Source organism: Centruroides vittatus, unplaced genomic scaffold, assembly GCF_030686945.1.
Source record: "Centruroides vittatus isolate TY-2023 unplaced genomic scaffold, ASM3068694v2 contig_2696, whole genome shotgun sequence".
NCBI classification, from domain to species: domain Eukaryota; kingdom Metazoa; phylum Arthropoda; class Arachnida; order Scorpiones; family Buthidae; genus Centruroides; species Centruroides vittatus.
In genome coordinates, this window is record NW_027121716.1 from 1279027 (window position 1) to 1305682 (window position 26656).

At 31.3% G+C, this 26656-nt stretch overlaps 1 protein-coding gene across 1 annotated transcript; it reads right to left on the reverse strand.

Annotated features, from left to right (window-relative positions):
- Positions 1-901: 901 nt before the first annotated feature.
- On the reverse strand, positions 902-25620 carry LOC136971755 (patched domain-containing protein 3-like). Its single transcript, XM_067266251.1, has 5 exons — positions 25514-25620; positions 11972-12495; positions 11323-11810; positions 10351-10683; positions 902-2241 (listed from the first exon to the last, which is right to left on the reverse strand). Exons 2-5 carry the CDS (start codon positions 12478-12480, stop codon positions 962-964), a joined length of 2610 nt encoding a protein of 869 aa, XP_067122352.1. The 5' UTR covers positions 12481-12495; positions 25514-25620; the 3' UTR covers positions 902-961.
- Between the last annotated feature and the right edge of the window lie 1036 nt (positions 25621-26656).

A 26656-nucleotide genomic window follows, 5' to 3' on the forward strand; every position in this document is an offset into this window, starting at 1 on the left:
TCACCGTTAGATGATTTTACTTGTTGTTAGTATTTACATTATTTTTAAATAAAATTCATCTATACCCTCAAAATTAAAGCCTTTTCCATTTTATAACGATATAAAATTTTTTATGATAAAATTTCATAACAAATGGCGCCAAATACAATTAATTTATTAACAGTGTGATCAATGACATAAAAGTTATTTTTAAAATAAAATCTCTTAACAGCCTGAAAAGTTTCACAGTTTATTGCTGAATTTTTTCTTCGTGAATCATAAAACTTTTTGTAAGTTTTATGATAAAACTATTATGTAGGATAAAACTTTATTATTATTATTATTATTTTTAAACTATATTTATAAAACGTTTACTATGTAGTATTTAAATACCATTTTAAAAAATTTTATATTGAAAATGCTAACTGAATAAAGGATGAATAATCTGCCTAGTGTTTGAAAACTGTCACTACACTGTGTCTGTGAAAAACAAAGAAATATAAAACACAGTTTCATTGGAATAAAAATAAAAATTTTATGTTTATATTTGGTAAACGAAGAAGAATCCTTGGATATCTACTATGTATGTAGTGCTAACTGTTCGGGTATTTATCCTTGAGGAATAGATAAATATCCGAACAGTTACTTATTTTTAGTATCCAGACAAAATGGATCTACTTACCTATAAATCTGAACGTTTGACAGTTGTTCAATTCTTCAGAAAGAAAATTTAGATATGGATTAATTACCAGAAATGTCATTTAAACAAGTTTCAGTGATTATTATAATTTTTGTTTCTTAAAATTTAGAATCGCTAATAATTAATATGAAAAGAAACAAAAATAAACAAGTAATAAACGTAAATATAAATTTAATGAAAAAAAACTAACCGATTTTACAAAAATATTATTTATTTGATAGTTTTTAAAACACAATATTAAATAAGTGCAAGTCATTGTTACAAAAATTTTTGTGAATAATATTATTTCATTTCATTACATTCTACATGTTCATTTTTATGTTTTCTTTCTTTTAGAATTTTCCAAATTGTTTCCCAAACATTTAAAAATACTGGAATGACGAAAATACCGTATAAAAATGCCAAAATCATTGTTAATAAAATAATTTTAAAAAAGATCTTAAATGCCTCGGCAGGAGGAAATACAATAACCATTACTCCTAATATTGTGGAGATACATCCTTGAAATATAGGATATCCAGTAGCATACAGAGTTTCTTTGATTTTTTCATCAGGATTGTCTTTTTTACTAGTGATATAAATGTAAGACGCATGAAATGTGTAATCTACAGAAAGTCCGGTAGCCATAAACAAGCATAGCATTGAAATCGTATTCAAATTCACACTCCAAATAGACATAAACCCGATAATGCCAATCTGAATCAATACAGTTGTTATCGCGATACAAACAACACAGATAATATTCGGAACGAATAAGAAAAACATTATTATAATTAGAATAGCAACAATACATAAAGTTTGAATAGTAGTTTCTTTGATATATACATACTGTTGAATAATTGTAAACCAAAAATTGTGAACATATACCGGATAAATACAAGAATCCGCGAGAGCCCATAATGATAATAGGAGTTGTCTTTCCAGTTCCGGATTCGAGATATTTTTTGCTACTACAATAAATCTAGATGCAATAATTTCTGTTTTGTTCTTGTTGAACAATATATCTTGTTTAAATCGACGTGAAAATGAAAATTTTAGGAATATATCACGAAGTGCATCAATGAAATCATCTGATTTACTCATATTATAGCCCCTATACGAAAACCATAATCTTTTATCATTGAATGATTGAACATAATATTTTAACCAAAAATCGACTAATTGTTCTCCAGCCATGAATTTTGCATTCGAAAACTTATTCATAATTTCTAATACGTTTTTCTGTACATTTTTATCGGAATAATCTAATTTTTTATTAATAACCACTTGAACAACATGGGAGTATTCAGTGAATAATTCATAGTGTTTATGTACAAATTTATTTGCATAAGAATGAAAGGGATAGAAATCATTTTTCTTCATTCCTTGTTTGATAAATCTTAGACAATAAATTCCACAAGCACAATATATGAGAGTTAATATAATTATTATGATTTTTACCCATCTTTTCGTTAATATTTTTCCTAATGTATCTCTACAAAATATCAATATATTACTGCCATCATGAAATTCATCAGTTTCTTTCACCAATCCAACGTAAAGAAGTTTTAGCAATGGAATATCTGTAAAAATAATTTAGTTAATCATTAGCAGTTCAAGATATTTTTCAATTAGCACAAATAAGATCTATATTTTTAAAAATTAGTAAAAATAAAAGGTTAATGTTACCTATGGTTCCAAAATGGTGGCTCGTCTCTGATATCATAATAAATTACCATAATTATTACCAACAAAATTATTAGAATATGTTAGTTTAGGTTAGGTTTGAACGTGCGTCCCCACTGTTTCCTTTCTTCTATTTGCTGGAATCAGAGACGAGCCGCCATTTTGGAACCATAGGTAACATTGACCAAATAAAAAATAATTTACATATTCGTATGAGAAAGGAAATTTATCAAAAACTATGCGAATAGAGGTAGATTAATGACATGTTTAAAAACAGTTAACCAGCGAATGTGTGTGTGTGTATTTTTTTTCTAAGTAAAAAATTAATAGTATTAATATTTCGTTTATAATAATTTACAATTACTGTATAAACGGATGATCGTAAGCAAAATACGCCCGAACTCATCACTATGACAAGTTTGGCGTTGCAAGCAACGGAAATTTTATTTGTATAAGATAGACTGGATACTTTAATACAAATAAAATCTATACAGAGGCAGAAGACACTTCTCAATGTATTCTGAACGTGTGAAATCTGAAGACGATGAACCGTCAATTGTCGACAGTAATTGATTTTCACAAGCAATGTGATACTGTCTTAGAAAGGTACCAAATTTTCAACAGATAAACCAGATCTTTAAAGTTGCCCCACAAATAAACATCACACGGATTAAGATCAGGAGAACGAAGTGGAAATACACGCTTCTGTAATGGGAAAATTATGATATAAACTACTGCACGCAGCGTCCGGTATGCACAGGCACTCCATCTCGAATGAAAGTAGTTCTACAAGACATTATCGCTATTGCAAATGAGGTACGACAAAAGTGGAGCATCTCCCGATACTGTCTTGGGTAGCCGTAGAAGTTTGTTCCACGCCTATTGGGACAAGCTTCTTGAAGAAGAATTGACCAAAGATAAAGCTTAGTATCATAAGATGAAACAGACAACTGAAAAAACCGTCAGCATAAATCCAAATTGATGCCAAATTTTATAGTTGAAGCCAATGGAAAGTTGACAGAATACACTGTCTGTTGAAAATTTCAAATTTTGCTGTTGCGGAAAACGAAAGGTAAAATTCGATTGATAGAAAGACTATTTAGTAATGATGTCATAAACATCACGTAAGATGATTGCATTAGAACTCTAGAAAGTGTGGTTATTATTTATTTATTATCCAAGTTAAATATTAATTGGACAAATTAATCTGCCTTTAGCAAAAAAAAAAAAAAAACTTACGATCGTATAATCATAACTGGAATAGTAAAGTGCGATTTTTTTGATATTTGTAACTTTGATCTGTTTCGAAATATTTTTCTTACTCAGATTCGTCCTTTTTATTTTTATTTTCCCGGCTTTGTTATACATGACAGACAGAAAGTATGGCAATCGGTCAAAGATTTTTACATTTTTGGACTCGGGATCTTGAAACGTAGAGAAATGCAAACAAATTTGGGGTTTTTCTGTATGTGTGGATGTGTTTGTGTAGGGGGCACGATTTTGGTCACACTTATTCAGGCTTACTAACTCCTGTGCTTTTTGTCGAAAATTTCTGCTATTTTGCAGGAAGGTTTGTGTATTAGGAGAATTGATGCTATTAAATTTTAGTGGTTAAAGGTAGAGAGAGTGGGGAGACAGAGTAGAGTCGTTTGCCACACCATGAGTAGGATCAGACTTAATGACGATTTTATTTGTTATTATCATTTACAATTTTTAAAAATAAAACTCATCCCTACTTTCAAAATTAAATTTTCTTGCCATTTTATAATAATTAAAAATATAAAAAGTTTTTAATAAAATATCATAACAGATGGTGCCACATGCAGTTTTAAATATTGCTGGAAAAGTTATGCAACTCATTGCTGCATTTTTTCTTGCTGATACTGTATAACAGAAAGTAGAAGAAAAAATTCAATTCATACTACGCAACAACAGGCTCCAATGCCAGTTTATCAGACACATGGCTGACAGATGGCGTAAATTTCGACTTTCCGTTATCTGGCTTATTTATGTGGTCACATTCGATGCGGAAATACGACGAAATCATTTTTCTGAGTTTGTGAAGCGGCTATTTTGAGCTATGTTTCCGTTGAGGTTTTCAGTCATCTGTTTCAGCATTTGAGTACAAGGTTTAAATTAAGTGTGAATCTAAAGCAAGCTGTAACTTTAGGTGAGTGCAGCGGAAGCAGCTAGAAATATATTAGGAGTTTTCTGTGACAAAAATGCGAGAGTTTGCTTACTGCTCCTATGAGATAAAAATGTGCCTCATCAGTGCAAAGAATCTTCCATAGTCTCAACACATCTACTTCGTCTACATTTTGGCAAGGAAAGTTAATGCGAAGATCAGTCCCGTTTCTATGTCGGCGACAAGCAACTTCTGGTTGTGGCTGATGTTATATGTGTAGATTATATAGAAGAAGTCTATCAGAACTGATGCCTCAAAGGCCCAGTTCTGAGCGACTAGATCTATCTAGTGAGTGGCCTGATCTATCCGTCCATCTAAAGATCCATGAGGACAGTCGCAGACGCTTCAACTGGGTTCAACGCCACCTAATGCAAGAATCTCGAGAAAGCAGTCGTCTCATTCTCATTTGGTTCAGGACAGTGTTACCACCCATCCGGTTTTCACCCGGACAGTCCGGTTTTTAATCCATTGTCCGGGTTAACTATTAATTTTGTCCGGGATTTAGTAGAAATTGTGAAATTATGACGAAACAAAGTACTGGCAAATATTTTTATAAATTTACTTCACTTTAACAGCGAAAGTCTTCACACTCTCACCGAAACTTAATCCGCCATCTTACACCCGGACGTATGTGCAACCTGTCAACCTTGTTTTTTCTTCTCGGCTTTTTAAAGCAAATTATTTTATCTCTTAACTTAAGTTGCTCCTAAACAAGTCCCTAACTGGTTTACAACTGGCGTGCACGTTATTCTTCGTATGGTAAAATAACATTGTGCATGCGTCATGGAGGATTTCTGTGTCGAAAAAACTTGACTTTCCGTCAGGGTCAGCAACTTTAAAATGGTGGCAAAACTAGTTCAGGAGAATGCTGGCACGCTTGGAAAATCCGTGCAGTTGGAACCAACTGCACGGATTTTCCAAGGAACGGAACCAGATCTTGGATTCCTCAGAACGTCAAACTGCTGCTAAACCGCCACGGCCTCATGTGGCTGGATAGCCAAGGTGTTAACTAATCTCACTGGAAATCAGGATCGAAAAACCCTAAGAATTTTTCGGGGACGGCCCGTTCCGGACGTATCAAGGTTCTGTTCCTCACCATCTCGCAACCCCACCGTGGGCCTGGTCGAACCCATAATGGATTTGCTAAAAAAGGCTCACTTATTCCCCCTGGGTAGAAAGAGCTAAAAAAGCCGTCATCATAATTCAGTCGACATGTGGATAACAATGCACTAACTTTCTGCTACCTTCCACACTGTGCTAAAGTATACTTAGTACATCCAACTACCTTGTGTACTACTGGAGCCTATAACATTATTTTTGGATTATTCAATAACATCTGTGGTAACATCTTCAACGACTTTTGAAGTGATAGGTTAGCGCTCTCGACCGGGTTGAACTTCCAGTTGTCCAATTTCCTTGAATCTAGCGATCATTTTTCTGAGAGCTTGTGAAATCAATCGTCCTCTCGACGAAACTGCACAATTTCAATGCTGTGCATGCGCAGCATTGGAGTTGTTTTCATGAAACAGCTATACAAAAACAAAAGTGCGTTCCGGAAAAGTAATGATCATTGTAGTGGTAGGAATGATCTTTCAACATTCTGATCACTTTTCCATACGCAGAACTTGACTGCGACATGTATGTTTGCATGCAAAGGAAACTGTTCTTTGTTGGTTGCAGCGCCAAAACTGTCATAATAAATGAGTTTCGGTACTAATTTTTATAGAAATGTCTTCTGTGTGTCCTAAAATGTCACAAAACTTGATTGCATTTATAGTTTGATTCACTAACACAAGGTGTGTTACCATTTCAACACTTGGAGGTATTTCATCTTTATTTAGTTGATAAAGATGAAATACCGCCAAGTGTTGAAATGGTAACACACCTTGTGTTAGTGAATCAAAGAAATTAAGACAACACGGTTTCAGAAGATTAAAAATGCATTTATACTGCTAAATAGCTCTCCAGGTAACGTTGAAGAGGAGTAGGACTATTTTATTTACGATTTCCCAGTACATATACAATAGATACGATGACCATATTTTTGGAGAAAATAAAGGTCAAACTAGAAATTGTTTCATAATAATAAAAAAAGCAGATTGCGTTTATTTGTTTCACTTAAACTAAAATGCTTTATATCATTTTTATAAAATATAAGCATGTACTGTTCATAGCATTTATAAGCATCATAACGCTGTATACAATGCATGTCAACTTTGCTTTTGTATAAATGCTTTTTTCCAATGCTTTGATTTTTAATTAAGTTTTTACACTGGTCTACATATTGTTCGCCAATGAAAATACTCGTTCAGTGGTGGCATTAGATCCAGGGAGGTATGAACAATATTCAACGATTTTTAAAATGACTTGAAAAGATTTGTGTTTATCTGTGAAATATTCAAAAAAATTCAATCCATCTACATTGGCAAGACTTGCCGTATTACCGAAATTCTTAGATCTTTTTACTGGTGACATAACTTATAATACACGAAACTTCGTTGAATAGTTCGCCGTCATTTATATATAAGTTCCACGGACAGGAAATGCACAAAACCTTTTCCTCGTTCCTTCCTGCCCACAGAAGTGTTTCTCGTAGTAGGAGCATTCAAATTCCTTCATTTTCACAAGAGCTATCCTAGCTATTTAAGTAATCAACGCAGGTTTGGTAAAATTTATAGATTGCTTAAAATAAATTAGGTAAATTGAAAATTGGTGTCGTGTGCCAATATTCAATTTACTATTTCAATTTACAAAATAAGGGACAAAATGGCCATTTTATCAAAAAAAAAAAAAAAAAAAAAAAAAATTCTAAAGGACAGAGCGGTGAAATAAAGGATTGTCCTCTTAAAAGACGTATGGTCACCGTAACTGTAGACACAACAGAATTCGCTTATTATAATTACTTTGGGACCCATCTATAATGATAATAATAACTGACTGATAACATTAAGCTGGGTAAGTAAATAAAAACATATGTAAAATATGAATACATAATGACATATTTATATGCACAGAGTGTTAGGCGTAACGTGAAACAAGGATTCCCATAAGAAACTCTTGTTGATATGGAAATTTTTGAATGTTATTCCTGTACAATGTTTAATGCTGAATCCAAATAACTTGATATGAGCACGTTGATACGTTATAATACTGAGTTTAGAAGCTGTGAAACACTGTGAAGTCTTCTCAGTTAAAAGCAATGTTAAAACATATGTAATAATACTCTCTTTCCATTTCAAAGAATTAGTTTATTGCCCATTGCTCGTATTGCACAAGCACATACCAACTTGTTGGTGGCGTATTTGGATTTAGCGTTAAACATTTCAAAAATTTCCATATCAGCAAGGATGTCTTGTTGGGATCCTTGTTTCGCATTCCTCGTATAAATGATAAAGACTATTTACACCGATTGTAGCGCCATATATGTTGAAATCTACGGTGTCATCTTGAGCTTCCCTTAAGGTAGAATATTTTCGGCGTAGAACGTTCTCGTAGGATGCATATTTTTCAAGATATTTTAAGTGACTAATTAAAATGGGATGCACGGTATAATTGAAAATGCGTGAAATAACTTTTTAAGATAAAATTAGCTTGTAAATTGAAAGTTACAAAATGTAATGTATTAGTAGTTTAATTTAACATTAAAGTCAAAAATTTGAAAGGCTTCAGGCGGATTCACATAGCAAGCGACATGTACGACGAATAGTCAAGAAGGTTAGGGCATCAATTTAAAGCTCAGGAAACCCGGGATCGAATTCAGACGAGCAACAACTGCCCAGGAATCTTTCATGAGCGGTCTGTCTTGGATATGTCGGGCCTCATACCTTTCCACCCAATCGCCCCCATTGTGGGTCTGGCCGAACCCACGATGAATTTGGGAAAAATGCTTAATGCCTATATGACAGAAAGAGCCAAAAATGGAAAAAACAGTAGCGAAATGTTTCATTCCCTGAATAATACTAATAGATTAATTCCATTACCTTTTTTTTTTCTTTTGATTTGGCGATAATCCACTACTGTTAAAATTGTTTGCATTAACGATTCATATTTTAACAGATTTTAGTCTTGTCATTTTAACGCCTCGCGAATATTGTGATATTATAAACTTTATAATGGCAATATGTATAGCTGAATTTTACGCTGTTTGTTTTTTTCAAAAATACAATACGCTATTTATTTTCCCGTCGGAAATTGCTATCACAAGCTATATGAAACCGCCTTAGTATTATAAAAAATAATTTCATTCTTGAGATGATTTATGGGGCTAAAAAGTGTTGTATTCAACATTTTTCTCACTTAAACGTTGCTATATTGCTTTAAAATTGCGAAGATACAAAGCAAGTCTGCAGTGTAAATTGTACATTATAAAATATTAACCAGAATATTTACTACATCCTTTGTTTACTTTTTAAAATTTTTTAATTATTAAAATATTCCGATCTTCATTATTTATAGACAACTTAAGGAACGAACTAAGTACAGCTAGCGAATGAACGATTTGATTAAAAAGTAATAAATTGAAACAAAAGTGAGATTTAAATGTAAATTTTTATTATAAATATTTTTTGCCCTATTCCGTGCGCTCTTCATCCTTATTACTCTGTCTTCCTCCTGTTCTATTGTTTTCTTTATTTTTTCTGATCTTTCTTCTGGAATATACATTTTAAAAACACCAAAATAGATACAGAAAATTAAATATAAGCTCTAACAGGAAAATTATTTATTTAATTTACACGCGACGTCACGGAGTAAAAACAAAAACGATGTTAAGACCTTGCTGTGTATGTTCTAACTAATATCTTGATATGTTTATAACTTTAAATAGAAAATGTCAAAAATTAATGTTTATTCCGATTTAAATCATAGTATACAAACATCTTTAATATAATTAACTTTTTGTTTAAAATCTAAACAAAAATAAATAAAAAAAGTTAAATTTGAAAGAAATCGGATAAAAGATCAATCAATTGAATTGTCAACGCAAAGCACCGTTATATTTATACAAATTTTGGTTTTTATCTTAGGCTCTTTTGCCTTGTGTGAACTAAGAGCGCCCGCCCATCGTGGATTTAACCATGCCATTGAACTATCAAGTCCACTGTGGGGACGACCGGGTGGTGAGAAATATAGGACAGACCAAATCTTAAAAATCCGTGGAGTTGCTCGTAAAGATTCGATCCTGGTCCCCAGAACTGTATATTGACACCTTAACCGTTTCGGCCATTTGGCATTCGTCATCATATTATAAGTGTATAGAGTAGTCGCTTGCACTTTTATAATTCCAAGAATACTGAAGATATATTAAATTCGTTAATCGCGTTCATGATATTAATTCTTTCAAAAAAGTAACTTAAAATTCACGAGGAGTATAAAAGTGAACTTGAAAATCGCTTTCAACGTAAACAAAAAGGTTCCATTCGATTCTCCATTCATAATTTCATACGTAACTAAATTAATAAAATCAATATATCTGCATTACTTTTGGAATAAAGCGGATGCAAAGGACTCTTGACTTATCCTATATAGTGGATTTATTTTCACTCGTAATGCATGGCTTTGATCCTCGGTTGGGATGAATAATATGGATGACGTAGAAATGCCGCCTGTTCCAAATTTTCAAAGATAATTTGGAAGGATCCAGATCTGTCTCGAATCTGGATACGCATGCAATAGCTGAAATTTTTAATCTAGCCACTGGAAAGAAATATTGCAGTGAAAAGATTTGTTTCTTTACTTTTGTATCGTTATTTATACTTATAAATACAAATAGCAAATCATGAATAGCATACTGAATTAATATTTTTAAAATTTAAATATTTACCTGGTAATTTTCCTCTTTTCACTGGAATACAGAATACAGAATGAAGACATTTGCTTTCTCTGTATCCGCTAATTGCTAATATTCCTCCGAAAAAGGTAATTTCACAAAAATAGCAAAAGATTATTGCCAACGAAATATAAACGGAGTAAATTTGGATTATTTTGTAACTAGTAGTCATTCCAATACAAAAGGATAGAAAATTTGTAAGTGAAGTGATTGTTATCGATACTGCTGCTTTTGAATAAGTGATGCTCATTCTTTCCGTTACACTCATCTTAGGATCTGTTCTTCTCCAAGCAGCCAAAAGAACAAAAGAATTATCCAGTCCAACACCTAAAATATACAAACATATTTTAATAATTTGCCAAGAGTATAATTTAAAACGAATTGTATATATGTTATAACATGACAAAAACAAAATCAAAAAAATTAATAATGTACTGTACAGTACTTGTTGCTAATATCCCCATTTAATTATTTAATATTTTCGCTGAGTAACACGTAATTCGTCTTTTTCACCTCGTTGGCAAACAGACAAAGCCATTGAAATCTAGAGGCGATGGACGTTTACTAGATATTGAATTGTTTGAAAAAGAATTGTTTCCAAAAGTCAAAATAATTTGACTTTTAAAAATGTACATTATAATCTCATATTTTTAATTTCTATTAATTCAATATTTAGAGTTCTAAACGATATCTCAATTAAGAAAACAAAAATTAATCTGAAAAGTTTTCCTAAATACAGTCTATCATAACTAAAGCTATAACATCTGAGTACTAAAAATCATATAAGTTACGATTTATATAACTATTTATATGATTTTTAGTATGTAGATATCCTAAAAAACTAAATAAATTCATAATTTGTCTTATAAAATATATCTTATAATGTATATATAAACAATTTAACTTAAATAAACCTGTTATTTCTTATCAGGCTTTTGAATATTTAATGATTAAAAAAATCCTCACCTAAGAGAATAAATGGTATGGAGACATTGATATCAATAAATTCCATACCCGTCCATAATAGAAGGCCGAATGCTCCAACGACACCTAATAACGGATTTATACATCCAGCAATTCCTACCCAAGGTTTGCTTGTAACCCAGTCAGTAGTCATACAAGTTACTACAGAAAATATCACCATGATGGCTATTGTTACAGGTAAAAGGGGAAGAACCAATTCTGTTATTTTATTTACTTCCACATCAAGTGAACTCGATGCAAAAAAATAAATATTCAAATGATCACATTTAATTTGAGAAACAGTATCAATAAATTTCTCTTCCCATTTTAAGTTTAAAATTTTTTTGTCTTCATCTTGATAATTCAATAAATAAATTAGTCTTACAGCACCCACATTTACAATATATCCATCGTCGTCAGTTGATACTTTACCCAAACCAAAAGCATAAATTACTGCATTCATTGTTGCTTCATGTATGTCTACAGGATATCTGGAAAATTTTAAAATATTTCAATAAATAAATATATATATATAAATACTCTGCTTTTAATTAATATAACATAAAGAAATTACTGAAAATTTTAAATATAATTCAATATGAAATTTATAATTTAATAATTGCCACTATGTACAGTACAGTGCATTATTTACCTGATTTTTAATAATTTTTTCCGAATTTTTCTTATCTTTCCTCTAAAAGACAATACATTATTATTGTAACATGTTCCGTCCACATTTTTTCTGCACAAATCAAAATATTTATAGATCCTGTTATTCCAAGTTACACTTATATTTTGTACTACGTTATGAACATAAGTAATTTCCTTAAGTATATACTCTTTTAGCATTGTTTTATGCCTTTTTTCTTCGAATAATATAAATCCTAATCGACCAAGTCTTGTTGATCTACTGAATTGAACATTAGACATATTATCTGGGAACAGTTTTTCCACAATCGTTCTGCTTTCTATTGCTCTTCCATTTTTAGGACTATACAAGTCTTCGGTATCATTTAGAATTTTTGTTTTATAAAATCCAGTTGATAATATCCCGATGATTAGTAATGGCGTTAAAGAATATAATAAAGGATGTTTTCCAACGTTGTAACCCATTTTTCCAAAAAAGAGAGAAACGTATCTATTGATGTAATCATACTTCATGATTTCAGCTCCTTTCTATAATAACAAAGTTTTAACAAATTCGTTAAATTATTTATAATTGATTTAACAAAACATATCTAATTGTCATGAAAAATTTATAATAAAGCATAAAAGTTTATTTAATCAATTTAAAATAAATCTAAAAACAGTAAATAACAAATATTAATAAAAACGATGATTAATTTGTAAACTCAGGCACGAACACAATTAAGTTTACATTAAATCAGAATAATTAGATATAAATTATCATATAAATTATAAATGACTGGCGAGCTTTGTTTACCGAATAAATGTAATGATAATTGTTATTATACTGTTATATCACATTATATATGGTATAAAATAGAGTTTTTTTGAATGGCGATTAATAACATTTTAAGCATGAAAAACGTCGAATAAAAAGTATACACGAGATCTGTATTATATGAACTCTAAAGCAGGATGTTTCTTTGTTTCTCAACCGGAGACCATGTGATCCCTTTGGGCAGGGGCGGACTGGCCTTAAAATTTTTGTGTGGAAAAAATTATTACTGGCCCAGCCCATAAATAAAAAAAATGTCTTTTTTTCTATTCATATTTAAAGATGCAAAAATGACTCAACCCAAGGGCTAACTCTAGTTGCGTCGAATATATGTACGAAGCGGGCTCTTGATATTTAGTACGATTACAAACGACTAGATGTCAATATTTTAAATTTTTATTTTATATGGCGTTATATTGTTTTGTAATATTTTGTGCAACGCCGCAGGTTGCCCATCTACAAGCAACGCCACCGTGGGTGAATGGCAAACTAAAGATTAGTTAGCTGAACCTAAAGAATATCTTTAATTAAATGGTTTGGAATATAAGGAAATTATTATTGAATAAAATTTTTACTTACCTAAAATAAAGGAAATGATATAATTGGCCATTAAATCTGTTATGACTACAGTCAGCGTTTTGGTGGCTGGGTGGAAAACTAATAACTCGTGTTTTCAAAGTTTAGCATTAAGATTTATAGGGGTGGTGAATAGTTTCTAGCAACGTAAACAAATGATCAATTTTGTCTGTTTTGATTACTTTTTTTCTAGAATGCTTTGCGTTTGGGCCGAGTCGGGTCAATGTAGTGTTGGACTCGGGTCGGCCGGACTAATTTAACTTCAGACTCGGGTAGGGCCGGAAAACGATAAAGGCCTACACATATATCTATATTACACCTAAAAATTGAAATTTATCTTATTTGACGAAAAAAAAAATAAATGAAATTTTTTAAAAATAAAACCGAACAAAACGGTATATTATGTACATACTGTATTTAGAAAAACGGCCCAAAATGTATACGGCCCATGTGGAATTTTCCACATTTTCCACATGGCCAGTCCGCCCCTGCCCTTGGGGCCACAGAACATTTCAAGGGAACCACAGTCTAAAAATCAACCTTTGGGGAAGAGAGGAAATTCTAGAATGGCCACAGTCAGAATAAAATATTAAAATTATGTGAAAACGATTAAACTTCAATAAAAGGATCTTTCAATTAATACATTAATGAAATGGACAAGGACAATAAATATAAAAATACTGTATTCACAAATCAGACGAAACAATAAAATGTCCTCATATCTTGTCTTTATTCAACAACTCAGGAACACAACAGTGTTTACGGGCGGAGTCGACGTTAAATATTTTTATTTGTAATAAAAATTATTTTTACCGTAATTGTTCCGCCACCTGGAAATCTTTAAAGCATTTTTGCATAACGAAATGGACGAGTAACCTCAAATAAAAGGTCGTATAACTTATCTAAATCTATAATGTAGGTAATACCTTCAAATTATCTTCAATAGATAAGTTACTCAAATTCACAGAACAGTTATAGCATATAGATGAACCACTCACATAACCGAATGACAATTTAAACAAGGGAGCAAAAATTTTGAAATATAGGCCTAGATCTGGTGTTTTCTTTTTGGCCCACATTTTTTTAAGCTAGGTTAGTTCATTTCCATTTCCTATTTTTGATTCTCTTTTGGATTGTTTTCAATATCTGTATTAATTATTTTTTCATTTTATGTGAATGACTCGTTTAAATGCCGTAATTGTTCTTTAAACCTTCGTGTGTATTATAACAAGGTAATTAGAGTACCTTAACTTATCTATAAGGTTTTATTGTAGTGTTAATGGCTGTTATCAGAAGTTCTGTTTTTTGGGATTGCTATTATCGTTTGTAAAATTCAATTGAAAAGAATTCAGATAGGCCGAAATTCATATTGGACATAAAAGAATTAATTAAATTCCCCGAGAGTGTAATAATCCTAATTCGTTGGTTCTAGTTCACTATTATTTTGAAAAATAGTTATAACTGATTATTTGTTATCCGATATCTAATAAAGCTTAACGTTTCTATAAAATTAAAGTTTAAGTATAAAACATAAAGTATGACATACATATAGTAGGCTATATATTTTAATTTTCGATTTTTCAGCCCTTCTTCATATGCTGCCCCTAGGCAATGCCTGAGTTGACTAATGCGTTACTTCAGCCCTGTTTTTTAATGAATAATGACTTATAAATGAAACATACTATAACAATAACAAAATAGTAACACTATTTATTTATTTATATATTTCATTTTTGACTTTCTGTCCCGTGAGCATCAAAAGGGCCTTTTTATGCCTGTCATGGGTTCGGCAAGCCCCACAAAGGAAGCAACCGGGATGTATTACTGAACAAATCACATTGTAATTGGTCTCAAGTTGCTAATTACACGTGTATTTCTTTTCAAATTTTCTCCAGAAAAAGTATTGTCACAAATTATTGCCATTTGTGAAATAGTTTTTGCGTAACATTTCAAATGTGTACTAATATTAGACCTAAATGAAACAAGAATCTTAAACAGAAATAAATTACTAAATATTTAAAAAGTTTACTATAAATACGCATGATTATTATTATTTATTTTTTACTTTTTTCTCCCTGTTGCGCTCAGATGACCTTTTATTCATAATTATCGTGGTTTCAGCCAAGCCACAATTGGGCTGCCGGATGGTGAGAGATGGCCCGAACTATCAGGGGCAGATCACCACGAAAAGTTCCTGGGAACTTTCTCGTCCGGACAGGATATACCGGGCGGATAGCGTTGGGTTTTTATAAATTATCAGTTTAGATCCATGATCGGCAAACTCATTAGTCAAAGAGCCAAATATCAACATTACAACGATTGAGATTCCTTTTGAGAGCCAAATTTCTTAAACTTAAACTATATAGGTAGATACATTGTTATTAACTTAATGCATACATACATACAATCTTTAATCAATAAACTTTAATTAAAATTTTAGGTCTTAATTAAACAATAGGAACTGTACATTGAAGAAAACTTGATATCATACTTAATAATGATATTATTTATTGATAAAATTAAATTGTAAGGTATCCATAAAATTAAATCACGATAATGACTGACAAACACTAATGTGAACAATGGCCTTGCATCTCCTTGAAAAGTTTGAGTAAGTCAGGTTTGTATGTTGTTGTTTTTAATTTTAGGCACGATTCCAGGTTCTCATCAATAAGACGACTTCTCAATTTATTCTTGATAAGGTTCATGCTTGAAAAAGATTGTTCGCGTGAATATGTAGAACCGAAAAAGGAAAGAACAGCAAACGCTAGTTTTTTCAACTGATCATATGAGTCAGGAATACTATTCCAGGTGTTAAAAATCATCATGTCTTCCTTCTCCAGGTCTTTCAAAGCAGACCACTTATGCTGTGAACTAAGTTCACATTTTTTTTGTCTCCAATATCAGCAAAAAGACGTTCAAATTTAGAGCTTCATAATTCTTTGTTTTTTAAATCCAGCAATTGCATTTCAAAGCTGCCAATGTCAATATTAAAGGGAGAAAAATTTAGTTCTTTTACAGTAGCATTAAGGGATTTTTTAACAAAGGTTAACGTCGCTTTGCTGTTTCTGAATTCCTGAAACCTGTTGAAAAAAGCTTCCCTCGTATTTAAAATTGTTGTTTTGAAATAGCAAATGTCAATATTAGAATTATTTTCTTGGCGATGTTTCAAGAGGCTTGGAAAGTGAATCAAAATTTCTCTTTCAAAATCTTGAGCAAAAAGGGATTATTTGTTTTCGAATGAAATAACTTCTAACATCGAAAAAAATTGAGTTTCCTTTCCCCTGTAGTTTACGATTAAGCTGATTTAGATGAGACGTAACGTCTACCATGAAATAAAACTTTTGGATCCACTGATTGTCCGTTAGTTCTGGATAGTGAACACCCTTCTCAAGAAGAAATGCTCTAATTTCTGTTAGTAAGGAAGCGAAACGTTTTAAAACGTTTTCTCTTGATAACTAACGTACTGTACACAATGAGACTGCTGACGGACTTCATCCCTATTCTACAGTGTTAGCCAAGAATGCGAAGTTAGTGACGTTAGCACGAAACCTGACCTCTTTGTTTACGTATAGCAGCATGTGCACGTATTTAGTTTTCGCTTTAATATTCGTCCAATTTTGTAATTAATAAAATGATTTATTTTAATATTTCTGTAATTGTTTATTTGACTAAGTTGTTTATAAGGTAAGATGATTTAAATATAAGTCATTAAATATTTAGCAGAGAGTAAATATTTGCGGCAGAGCCGCACTCAAGCAGCTAAAGAGTCACGTGCGGCTCGTGAGCCGCAGTTTGCCGACCATGGGTTTAGATCAATGGTCTCGATCTTTCTGAGGACGCAGAACATCATTCATACACTTTTTATTAAGCGAAGCATTAGCATTAATATATTCAAAATACGATAAGTAATTCCATGTTTACTATTCTGACAAAAACAAAAAGACAATAAACTAATAAAATTTATTGTATTGAATAAATTAGAAACACGGAATTGTCTCCGAATGAAATAATATCTTGTAGTATTTGAAATAAATTTGTAATAAAAGCTTTAAAGCCTCTTTTCGTGGATCACTTGAGGCGAGTTTGAGGAACGCCTATTCTTCCACGGAACACCGGTTAAGAACTAGTTTAGAGAATTAGTCCAGTGCTCAGAGAAACATATTACAAATTCTATCACACTGTAAACACCTACATCGGCGCCGTTTTTATTAAACTTTTTTGACCATATAAAAAATAATGTCTATGTATAGTTATTATACCCATTAATAAGACAAATTAACTCAAACGTTTTTTTTGTTACAAACTTCTGAGCAAGGAATAACAGGTAAAGTTTTTAATTTTCGTCCATTTGACGATCCACCGACTTCCCTGGTGATAAAAAAGGTTCAATCTTCATCAGCCTGTTATTCACTAGGTGAAACGTAAAGTTATCTCCATCAATTGTTAAACAATCTGCTCTCATGAACGCAGATTTACCTGTCGCCTTAGCCTTTCGGTAGAGAACGAGATTTCTTCTCCTAATTCTCCATCTCCAATGTAAATCGTCAAAAAACTTTATCCTAGAGCACTTTTCCCTCATTCGGATGTTATGTACTGTACATTTCGGTAAATGAGTTTTTATCGGAGACAGCGTCAAGTTTAGCCACCACCAAATTATTTTTTGAAACTATTTTAAGATCTTTCATCAAAATAGAGTCACCATTGGGTCTTTTAACAGATGACAGAATGTCGGAAACCAAAGACAGAACTTCAGACGAATTTCTCTCTAATCTGGTGATAACAATATTATTTCTCTGACGTTCATTAGACGATGAATTTAAGAGATATAAAAAAATAGAAAGTCGGAGTAGTAAAAGAGACATTTAAGTTAGAAAATTCGGGGATACTATATATTACCACCTATGGAATTTCGGAACTTTGAGTATATACCTGAACTGAGGGGACCGAGACTAGTTCAACAATACCCTACTTTTGGACCGGAGACGAAAAATAAGAAAGTTATCATACGTTTTAAGTTATCATACTTTTTTAATACTTTCATGCAGACGACTCAGCAAGGTCTGTATAAGGTCAGGACACGCGTGACCTACTTCTTGAGCCGCCATTTTGAGGTATTTTGAGTCGCATGTTTTAAGCAAACTTGTACGAGCAGTCAGTTTTATACGACATTAATTAAACTAAAATTGCATAAATCCAGTGATTTCCAGTCAAAATTATAATAATAATTTCGGATGATTATGCATCCCCAATTTTATGTAACTTTTCGATCAAATAGTTTAAAAGAAACAATCATCCACATCACTTGCTGTCGTGAATGAAACTAATTAAATAGGTGCTAAAACTGATGCAATTACGTATATAAGCACTTGGTAAAGTAATGCAATAACATAAGTTATCCAAAATTTTATTTTAAAGCATTTACCAATACAATATTAATGCATTAAAAAATAAATACTGGACTAACGTTTAATTAATGAACATTTTTGGCTTTACAAAGGCTTAAACGTCATATTTTCCTAATTATATAAAATTTAATCAAAAAGGATAATATTAAACACAATTTGATGATATTTTTAACAGAGCTTATCTGAGACATAACTTCTTTCTCTGTAAACACACAAGATACAAATATAATAAAATACCATTTTCGGAAGTCAGCAGAAGTACGCATAAATGAGTTTTTGCTTCCATACAGTTTTTTTTACATTCAAAGTACTGTTCATATCTCTGGCAAAAATATGTAATCTCACTGACAGAAAAGTTGAGATTAACAGTTCTAACTGAGATTCTTCGAAATGAAGCTGAACAACAAATAATTTAATGTGAGCTCACGTATACACTCAAACCTGTTTTTGTGCGATTTGTTTTGTGCGGTATATGAAAATTTCAATCAAATTGGAACATAATTGACTTCCTGTAAAATTTTTTAAAACTCTATTGGATGTTTTCTATGACATCAGCAGGTTTTTTCATTTTTTATTCAGTAAAATTTTTTTCTCACGTTTTTCGGTCCCTCTCATTTTAATAGCATAAAAATCATAAATATTATGTTATATTTGAACAGATGCGGTAAGTTAGCTCCCCTCCAGCTTTAGACTGCGGGTGTGAAATTTCACGCCTTGTTAAATGAAATAACACTTTCTGCAGCTATATTTATCAAATAAAATCATTTTTTAACGATTATTTTTAACTTTTTAATGTTAGATTGGTATTTAAGTGGAAATAATTAATTAATATAAAAAATAAAATTCTTAGAGGATTTTTTCCCCATTAGGGATTGCAGAAAAAGGCCCAAGGAGTTAAAAAAGCAATTCCTAGTTATTTCGTACGGTTTTGAGTTATTTTCTACGTGAGACTTTTTTTATGCGGTCCCTATCCACCGCACAAAAACAGGTTTGAGTGTACATCTCGAAGACAGTACCTATAGAAAAATACATAATATACACTACTCTCACATAGTTTAGAATGTTCAGTTGGCTGCCACTTATCCCGTCAGCAGTTCTGCACCCATTTCGCTTTCCTCTGCTTATCTGCAGGAAATCTAAACAATCGAAGGTCGGTAGACTTACTTTTACAATTAGGTGCCACAGAATAACCCATTGTTTAACGTTCTGAGTGCGTATATACGTAATAATAGTCGACTCACGCAGGGACCACGTATGGTGATCTCTATCGATATGCCCCAACATGGCCGCTGCCGCATAGAATCACGGGAGCGTGTCTTGACCTTCTTATACAGACCTTGGCACCGGCGAGACCGGTTACGGATATCGTGCTATCACCCTTTAACATACCCCAGAAAATCTGTTGACCTTTTATTTTTTTCTTTTTTAGCCAGTGAGATTTTTCACCCTGTACTCAACACTTCAAACTGCGTGTTGGAGGAGTAATTTCAATCGTATCATTAATGGTTTCTTCATTTCAAGTAACCTATTTGTTTTCTTTGTAACTTTATTACTTTCGGATTCAGGGGCCCCTACGACCTCGGGGTCCGGGCCCGGGCCCCGTAGGCCCTCCCCTAAAGACGGCACTGGGTTCAATAGATCTTTGTCGTTTATCAACACACGATATGGACGACTTTGAAGAAGGGGAGGGAGGAGGAGTGCGAGACATCGGGCCAGGGTTAGACTCGATACCTCCAATTAGTAATAAAGCACGTAGTAATAAATATATATCAAAACTGTAAGTACTTTAGTAAGACTGAAGTAAAGAAGCACACAATTTTTAATATAAATCATATCCAAAGCGCTAGAGTTCATTAATGACAGCTCACTCAAAAACTCACCACTGACGAACGTTGCAAGCGCCCCCCGTTAATGATATAATTAATTTATTATAACTTACGAGCATCCGATTATTTTAAAGAACATATATTATTTAGCCATCATTATGTGTAAGATCGGCAATGGTGGAGCGTGTTTAGATATTTTTACCAAAATGAAAAACATTTTCGTAAAAATATCTAAACGCGTTTCATTTTTGTACAATCATCATACAAAAAAATAGTTTTATATAGGCCTATACCCTTTTTTCTACTGTAAATGACTTAATCTTAAAACTAGTAATAGAAAGTTGTTAGTTTTTTTTTCAAAATTTATCGATAAAATCTGTCAGCTGTTACTCATTTCACATTTTTGCAAGGCGCAGATGAGTAAACGTAATAAATGACATCTTTAAAGTATATAGACCTATGCTGACCGAAATCTTATCAAATTATTTGCGAACTAAGAAGTTATTCTGTTTGTAATATCATACAGTATAATAATAATCTATTGCATTATGGCAAGCCTTGTTACATGGGGATGTACTAATCTCTAAGTTATGTTAGTTTGAAACAAATAAAATTACAACATTTTTGGTTTTACTAAGAAACAAAATATTACTTAAATTAATGTTCTGATAAAATGTTTGATTATGAATATAAATATACCACAGATAAGCACGCTTTCTTCAAATAATTCCAAAAAATTAGGATGTGCATGTCATCGCTTAACGTCGTCGATAGGTTCTTCGAAATTGCGACGTTAAGCGAAAGGAAGTATAACGGAACCAATTTTACCATAGGCTAACCGATGTATAGTTAAAAATTTTCTATGGATGGCGTATGGCGTTTGCAACTATCAGCACGTAGCCTAATTCCCCTCATAGAGTCATTTTTACTGTTTATAAAAAAAAATCGACAACAATAATTGTAAGTAATTACAAATGTTAATGCATTAAGTTTTAGACAGTGAAAAGATGCAGATATGTTCCATTTGTTTTATAGGGGTATAAGTATACAGGGTAAGCAAAAACAAGATGGAGGAACTGTATAAAGTTCCTGATGTGTACCGGGGTATTATCTTATCCAAACACACGGTTATTTCGCGAATCACCAACCAGGTCTTAAATAAATTCGCTTTGCTTTGCTCCTACAACCAATTGAACAAACCTACATACTATTTTCACTGTATAAAATTTAGGGCTAACTGTATTTAACTGTCTTTGTTCAACGACGTTAAGAGAGGACTTGCTGATTTCATTTTTATTTATGTGAGACTATATCGATAAATTATCAGATAAAGAAAAAAATATACAGTCGAGTCCGCATAAGTCGACACCCGGATAACTCGACACATTTCCACTTTCCCTTGGGGTGTCGACTTATGCGGAGTCGACTGTTTTATATATTTTTTAAAAACTTTAAATTTTTACTCTATCTGTAAGAAATTCATTCCTTTATTTTGTAGAGTTTTACAAGAATTATGGAAAATTTGTCAATTAAATCTACGTTATATTGTTTATTATACTATTATATTATTATACTAGCAGATGAGCCCGGCGTTGCTCAGGTAAAAAATAGCATCAGCAAAGATTAAGATTATTAAATTATTTCGTACTTCTAATCTTTCTATTATATTATATTATAGTATTTAATTTATATTTACAAATGTTATCTTATGTAAGAGTTTTTCACACCGAGTGACCAATCTAACACATTTAAAATTTTTTTTAAAATTGTGTACAGTAGAGGAATAAAGATTATTCCTTTATTATACAGTATACTGAGGAATAAAGAATATTCCCCAGGCAACACGCCTAGAGATGTCTTGCGGGAGATCTTTTTAAAGGTAACTGGCCCCTATTCAGGCGTTACAAACGTGGAGAAATCTCGGAAAACTCCATGTGGTTAGCCCGTCCTGGAGAGGTGTGAACACACGACCGAATTCGGGGTGTTCGGGGAACGGAACCGCTTGGCCACTGGTGGGCCACAAAGCGCACTGGCATGTTGAACATTTTTGCAAAGCGAATAATCTTTCTACCAATCCTAAGCACGGAATTTTCTTGAAAAGACAGGGAGTTTCAAGATGAAAGCGATGAAGTTTGCACGTCCAAACTACGACGTTGAAGCATCGTTTTATGGAGATAAACGAAGCTCTACTTTCATTTTTCAAAAAAGACATATCGTCGTTGACACACGAAAACACCTAATAGCGCCAAAAATCAAATTTTACAGAGGCAACAACAAACAATTAATATTGCACATAATAGCACAAGATTTTCCCATGTGAAGGTTTATTATCGTGTGATTACCCTGATTTAATACTTACTAAACTGAACAATAGAAAAAAAATTTAGTCGTTTACGAAGTTTCCTTAGCAATGTGGATTTCCCAATTATATACGAGTTTGTTACAGGTAACAGTACAGCCAATTCTATTGGTCAAATGTTTCCGAGAATTGCAGCACATGGATACTCCAAGGGCCTGCATAACTATGACAAAATTTGTTTGATACCTAGTGGCGCTTACGAGGTTTTCGTGTGTTAACGACGATATATTATTTGGACTTCCATTTAAAGGAAAACAGATGAAAATTGTTCGCTGAGCGCTGTAATTTTACCTATATTAAGTCTTTTAATTTTTAAAATTTATTATATTTTGATATGTGTGTACTGCTATTTACTTCCCATTTGTAATAGGATGTAATTATTAAAGGTTGATCAAATTATTGGAGAAAGTAGGCTATTTAATATTACACGTATATTTTTTTAAACAATGATCAAAGACATTTTGTATGCACATATATATAAAAATATGTACTGTACATAGATATATTTTAATTGTGGTATATATAACTCATATATATATAATAACTAATATTAATCTTATATTAATTTTATCATTAATATATTTAAATAAAAATACAAGAATTTAACAACAATTAGTTCTTTCCAGCCGCCACCTTGTGTCGATGACGTTTCTCTTAACTCGCATATGATTGGTTGCTCATTTCGCTATTCGCGTTTTGCAAAACAGCAGCTGAAAATAGAATTTGCTAAGCAAAACTGAATCACTTTTTGCACACCGCTTTCATAAGTGAATACTTGTGTAAACTAAGCTAAAGAGTTTGAGCTATTGTGGGGTGGCGCTCTCTGCAAAATTTGGTTTCGCTAACATCTAAACCATGTATTAAAATTAGATATTTTTATTCTTTGTTTTCACTTTAATATATAGTATGCACGTTTTAAATAGTATTTTAAGCATTGTAATACAACACAACATAGTACGACGACGACGACACACACATATTCAATTTATTCTCTGGGAACGGAGAATTCGTTTTACAACATGCAACTTTATTTTCAGACACATTTTTAGGAATGCATTACGTCAGAAAGTTGGAACTGCTTGTATATAATGCTGGTGATACGGAATCTCGATGCGTATCAATAACTTGGTACGCATTATAAGAGAGCCCTGTATCAAATTTATACTTGTTGCTGATACATGTTGGCAGTGCTGTAACTAGGCAGGTGCAACGAGGGCATAGGCACAGACCCAAGACGAAGGGGGCTCTGAAATAGTATCAAAAAACTTATCAGTATTAAATTTTAATTTTCAAATTTTAAATTTTATCGTTGTGGGTATCAATTCCGTAACGCTTTTGGGTAAAGTTAAAAATTAACCGACTATTTCCATCGTATTTATTTATATTTTTTTTCAAAAGAAGGACAAAAATAAAATCTTGCACAGGCCACTTGAAAATCTAGTTACGACACTGGGTATTGGTGTAACAGATAAAAGAAAGCCGTGACAATCTTATCCTGTAGAAATTTTTGAAGAACGGAAATAAAGCTTTTTATTAAATTTGGTAGATGTAAAACTGGGAATTTGATCGCCTAATAAAGCATTTTGCATTATATGAAGCCACGTTATATCGGTTTTACAATGCACTTGGTCAATAATACGACATATATACACACGGTGAACCTAAAGTAGGTGGACAACAAATGATAACATTTATTGTGATTACATATACATATAAATTTTGAGATTACATATACAATTATACTTACTAATAAAATACAATGCAATTTTATCAATACGGGTGCTCAAACTACTGTCCATCACAATTTATACCAGCTTTGAAGTTTACATTTCACCATTTCACGCTTCGACAAACATTTTTGCACAAGTATCTTTGTATATTAATTTATTGAAATGCATCTCTCATATAATTTTTCAACCATAACCATAACCAAGTTAAATATATACCATTGTTATAGTATAACCCTAACATAAACCCTATTCCACCTACTGCCTACCTATTTTTGGTTCACCCTGTATTTGAGTAAACGTTATACAATCACTTATTATTTAATAGAACACCGTTTTCTATTTATTTATTGTTTTTATGACAGATATGAATTTTAATTTTAACCGAGAATTAAATTATGTAATACTTATTGTTATTTAATGAAAAATTATCTATTATTTTTATAATGTTTAAAACTTTTACTCTATTAACGTTTATATCGCGTGTAATATTTTAAGAATTCAGTTAGTTGTTTTAAAACTAACAATACATAAAATTTTACGTTATTATAAATTATTATTCAAGAAATTTTTAAAATAATAATAATGACCTAATTTTCTAATTAAAAAAATGTAATTAATGGGATTTTTGTATTTTATTCTATTTCATTTATATTAATTTTAAAATTACATTATATACACTTTATATATGTTACATTAACAATGTTTTTAAATAGTGTAATTCAGCAAAATTTGTTATAATTAACTTTCTTGAAGTGGGTAAAAAGTTTCTCTAATCGAACGAACTTCTTAATTACAATACGAACGTATGGTATAAATACTTATGCAATACTTACAGTTTTAATTGAAAATTTTCTTTATGTATTTGTAAAAGTTAATTATAATCCCGTTTATGATGAAGATTTAACATCGTCTTTCAATAAAATGATGATTCATATTTTTGGGAAATTTCCTGTAATTTAATACCTATCAATAACAGATAACGCCCCTTCAGTGTAAGTGCTAAATATTGATTAACGTATAGGGATAATTTAGTTCAAAGTTTTCTCAAAATTTAGTGTTGACATCAATATTTAGCCTAATACTAAAATTATTTTTAATTTATACCATTTATTAAATTTTGCTTAAAATAAAAACTTAATTTATAAAATTTAAATTTTTGAATGTAAAGGTTACAGTTGTAATACAGATTTTAAGTTAAAATTAATTTTAGAAAATTTTAGAAATATATATTGTTAATTGTAATTATCTAAATATATAATTAACACGTTATATTTATATTTTCAATACTTCATTTGACATATTAACAAATATTAATGAATTTTTTTCAATTTCTAAAATATTAAATATGTAATAAATGAAAATATAAACGAATAAACGGAAGTAGTATTTTATTTTATAATATAAAAATTTTAATTTATATTACTTCAGTATATTATATAATGTATATATAACGAATAGTTTCTTATTTATAGGTACATAATTTTAATTATTAATAGTTAATTAGAATTAATTAAATTGTCTATTAAACTGAACAACGCCAGTGAATCAATTAGTATATAAGTTCTATTCTAAATGACATTATAATTTAATAAAAATGCTAATCCAATACATAATTTGGTTCTTTAGAGAATGATATTTTTATTGATTTTTTAAACCTAAATTAGGATATATAAGAACTTTTGAGAGCGTTGGAAGTGAGCTCAAAATTGCTGTAAAGATCGTATCCTACAGGGACATTAGGTGATTGATTAAATAGCTGTAAGTAATTAAATAATTTTAATAAATAAATGTAGCTTTATCTGTTTAATATATTTGATATAAACATAAAAAAAAACTACAAAAATTTTCCGATTACTACTGTATATTACTCTATGGGGTATAATTCATATGCAGTACTCAAAGCCGTATTTTATCATATATATTATCGGTCTTATTGACATTATAATAATGATTATGTAATTAAATATTTTAATGAT

What these genes read in the sequence shown, in the direction of transcription:
- LOC136971755 (XM_067266251.1), bottom strand. Translation starts at nt 12,480, where the DNA reads ATGAAGTATGATTACATCAATAGATACGTTTCTCTCTTTTTTGGAAAA. An exon ending in CATACCATTTATTCTCTTAG is followed by an intron (nt 10,684 to 11,322) that starts GTGAGGATTTTT and finishes TGTATATTTTAG; the next exon opens with GTGTTGGACTGGATAATTCT. An exon ending in GAAAAGAGGAAAATTACCAG is followed by an intron (nt 2,242 to 10,350) that starts GTAAATATTTAA and finishes TTATTTTTACAG; the next exon opens with ATATTCCATTGCTAAAACTT.